This window comes from Limulus polyphemus, unplaced genomic scaffold (genome assembly GCF_000517525.1).
Source record: "Limulus polyphemus unplaced genomic scaffold, Limulus_polyphemus-2.1.2 Scaffold1288, whole genome shotgun sequence".
In the NCBI taxonomy this organism is placed as follows: Eukaryota; Metazoa; Arthropoda; class Merostomata; order Xiphosura; family Limulidae; genus Limulus; species Limulus polyphemus.
The window spans coordinates 259,836-263,664 of NW_013666898.1; the positions used below are offsets into that span (position 1 = coordinate 259,836).

The following is a 3,829-nucleotide window of genomic DNA, read 5'->3' on the forward strand; positions in this document are numbered from 1 at the left end:
GTTCATTTTTTTATTTAGGATATTACATGTGGGATAGTGTGTTTTTTGTGTGAAATACCTTGAAAATAGAAAAAGTTAGTTATCATGTGATGATGATCACATTGTGTAGCACACACTTTACATTAAAGGTTTGACTAAGCAAAAAAACAAGGTGATTCTGAATGGAAAAGCCAATATGCAATTCGAACTCCTCGAACAAAGACCTTTCTAACAATATGAGATTTATTGCTTTCAATCAAGAAATTTGCAAGAAAAGTTCTGGACAGACAAATGCATGTGTATATTTTATACAGATGAAATAATATTAAAGCATATAAACAAAAATTGTGGAATCAGGATGCTATGTAAACAGAAGAAAGAAAACACAAAATGAGTGAATAAACAGGTTAATGTAGAGTATGTGGCTAAATTAGAAATACAAGTTAATAAAATGTGATTAGGTACACAGAATGATGTTAATACAATGTGTTTCAAAAAAATCTATGAAAAAGATGAAGAAGATCAAAATGGTATGGAAAATAAGAACAAAAACAAGGGGAAGTATAAATAGTCTTGTAAGTTACTCCTGAGGATGACGTAGATCATGTCGAAACATGTACGTGTAGAGTGATATTTCTATTTTAAAGTGGAAGCTGCATGGCTTCAATAACATTTTTATTGTGTATATACAAAACATTGTTTTTAATTATTTATTATTATTTAAAAAATTTTAAACACAAGTGCCGATAGTGCATAAACGAGTTTCTTTTTCAAATGATTTGGGTACACAGACACACACACTATGAGACTTACATTTGAAGCTAGCATACAACCTCAGCATCTTAGCATCATTCACAATAAAAGATGCTACATATTATGAACAAATCTATTTATTGATATTTGCTAGCGTATACCTCAGCATTTTAGCATCATTCACAACAAATGATGCTAACTCTTTCACTGCGGCTGAGACACATTTCCCAGTACACTGGGAAATATATGTTCCAGCCACAGTGAAAGGGTTAAATATTAGATAAATAGCTAACCTTACCATAACATAACCATAAATTTGGCAACAACAATTAAAGTTTGGTTTGTTTTGAATTTCCCACAAAGCTACACGAGGGCTATCTGAGCTAGCCATCCCTATTTAGCAGTGAAAGACTAAAGGGAAGGCAGCTAGTCATCACCACCCACTGCCAACTCTTGCGCTACTCTTTTACCACTGAATAGTGGGATTGACCGTCATGTTATAATGCTCCCACAGCTGAAAGGGCGAGCATGTGTCTGGTGGGGCGGGGATTTGAAACCACGACCCTCAGATTGCGAGTCGAGCACACTAACCACCTTGCCCAAACAACAACAGTTAAGGAGTGATGCTTATTTGACACACGTAAAAGAACATTCAAGTTAATGGCTTCACATGGCAAAAAAATGTACTGATTCCTAATATTACATTAATTGTGACAATTTTCTCCTCTGAGAGCAAGTTACTCATTTTTTGAAAAGAGAAAATTTCATTATTAATCATACATTTCTGAAATGATTTGCCTAATATCACAGTGTATGTTGTTAGTTTCAATTATAATTTTTTGTATAATAGAGAAATAATTGTGAAAGGCTGTGAATGCTTTGGTTTTGAAACACTGGCCAGTTGTTTAGATGTGGTGGGAATGATCTTGATGGCCCAAATAACTTTCTGTTAACTTGCTCATTGTTATGTTTTAATTTCTCAATTGAGATCAGATATTTTTTATAACTTTATATTTGAAAATTGAATTAATGAGACAACATTAAGAAATTCTATACAATCCTTGTTAATGACACATAAATACTGAAATGGATAATGTAAAACAAAAGGATAAAGATATGGTATATTATAGAACAAGAAAATTAAAATAAAACAGTTTTATATCATAAAAACACAATGAAATAGATCCTAAATTGTATTTACCAATATGAACATTTGTTGTGAAACTATCTTGGAACAGATTCTATTTAAAAAAATAAAAACATTAGTGATGTAAATAGACATACAAACTCTAGAGCTTACAGTGTAAATGCAAGTACTGAATGAAAAAATAATGTTTAAAAGCAAATATAAGTGAAGCAACTTGCCATATTTATCCTGTAATCCTACAGTACATCGAAATACACCCCCAAATGCAACATCTTCTCCAAACACAACTGAATAAATGAATAAAAAATCTCTCAACTCCAACCAATGTTTTTTACATCTAATTTCATAGCAGATTACACAGTTACCTAAGTCCAACATTTTTGTGTGTTGTATAGTTAATTTGTTCTTTTATTGTAAATTGTATGTATATATATATAGTTATATTTGTTTTTTGTGTGTGTATATTATTTTTTGTAACTTTATTGGGTGAGAAGTAAGCTGGCTTTTGGTCAGTTCCAAAGAGATTAAGGGATTACAGCACTCTAAGTCAATAGGAAATGATTAGAGAAAATGGCTGCCTTTCTTGTCGGTGATATGGAGAAGACAGAACCTCCTATGATTATGAAACATTATAATCTAAACAGGCATACAAGGTCAGAAACAAAGAGATTTGTTCAGCATGGTTTTTAAGAAATAAATATAATGACAAAAGTTTACCAAAAACAAGGGGGAAAGACCAGGAGATATTAGAGACTGAATTGAAATGCTTCCAATAAGAAACAAAATCTAGTTCTATGTGTTGTTGTTTATAGTAATAAACAACAATTTTTATGTATATCAGTACGAGTCAATTTCTGTTAGGAATAAGTACAACCTTAATGAAGTGGAAAAGAAAGCAAAGGGCAAGTATAACACGACTGTAACAAAGTGGTGTCAGAAGTAGGTGACCTACAATAATCTTTGCCATGAAACTTGGATGTCTTAAAATCTATTTAACTATCCTAGAATTGTATGTTTTAAAGCATGCCTGACAAAAACATAAATTTGCTATAAATGACAGGCAACAGTAGAGTAGAATATTACATTCTTTTATGGCTAAGAAAACCTTATCATTGTATTTAATTTTACAAATTGCAACTTGAGACAAGTTTTGAAATATTTTATACCAAATACAAGTTTAACTGATAATATTAAACAAATCACTCATGAAAATTAATACAAAAAAAAAAGATCTTCAAATAACAAAATGAGTCCTCTAGAACAAAACAAAAAATATGAACTTGTATGTAATGTAGCTTTTCAGTAAACCAGTAATAAGTAGAGAAGAGAAACAAGATTTTGAAGGCAGGAAAACAAAAACACATTGAGTACTCTTCCCTGCATACAAGACACACAACTTGACAAGTATATACAATAGCTATTAAACACAAACCTGCTGTAGTGTCTGATGATAAGGCAATATCCAGAGCATTAGTGATGGACTGGAACAAGTTCATTCGAGATGTTTCTCCTTAAATATAAAACAAATATAGTGTACTAACACAAACACATTAAAAAGTTTCAACATACAAGCCCCTATGTCCTGAATTTACTAAACTCTTAAAACTGAATACCTAAGAATAACATCTTCCTTCCATTTTAAATATCAGCCATACAATTCTAACATACAGATTACTAGTGAATTGTTTGGTCCTTCCAGGTTAAACCCAAACTTTATTCATTTGTAAGGTGCCAACCTCCACAACAGCCAACAGCAAATCACTTCTTAAGCCAATCACCCTGTTTAAGTGTTGAAAATATAATCTTAACTGGAGCCTAGCCCATCTTCTTCAAATCTTAAACTTGTATCTTCTCTTTTCTATGGTCTTCAAAATTCTGCATAAAGAAACCTGAGGGCTTTATTCTACTGGTCCCTCAGATAAGTTGTTTTTTTAACCTATTCTCATAAGA

The 3,829-nt window shown here is 31.6% G+C and overlaps 1 protein-coding gene across 3 annotated transcripts in view; it reads right to left on the reverse strand.

Annotated features, from left to right (window-relative positions):
- Window positions 1-3,829, reverse strand: part of LOC106462946 (2-oxoisovalerate dehydrogenase subunit beta, mitochondrial-like) — a 25,431-nt gene that overhangs the window by 14,047 nt on the left and 7,555 nt on the right. For all 3 annotated transcript variants that reach the window (XM_013922914.2, XM_022390344.1, XM_013922913.2), the window contains exons 2-3: window positions 3,312-3,389; window positions 2,098-2,166 (exon numbers count right to left, since the gene is read on the reverse strand). In XM_013922914.2, the coding sequence (XP_013778368.2) occupies window positions 2,098-2,166; window positions 3,312-3,389 (147 nt within the window). The remainder of the gene's footprint in view (window positions 1-2,097; window positions 2,167-3,311; window positions 3,390-3,829) is intronic.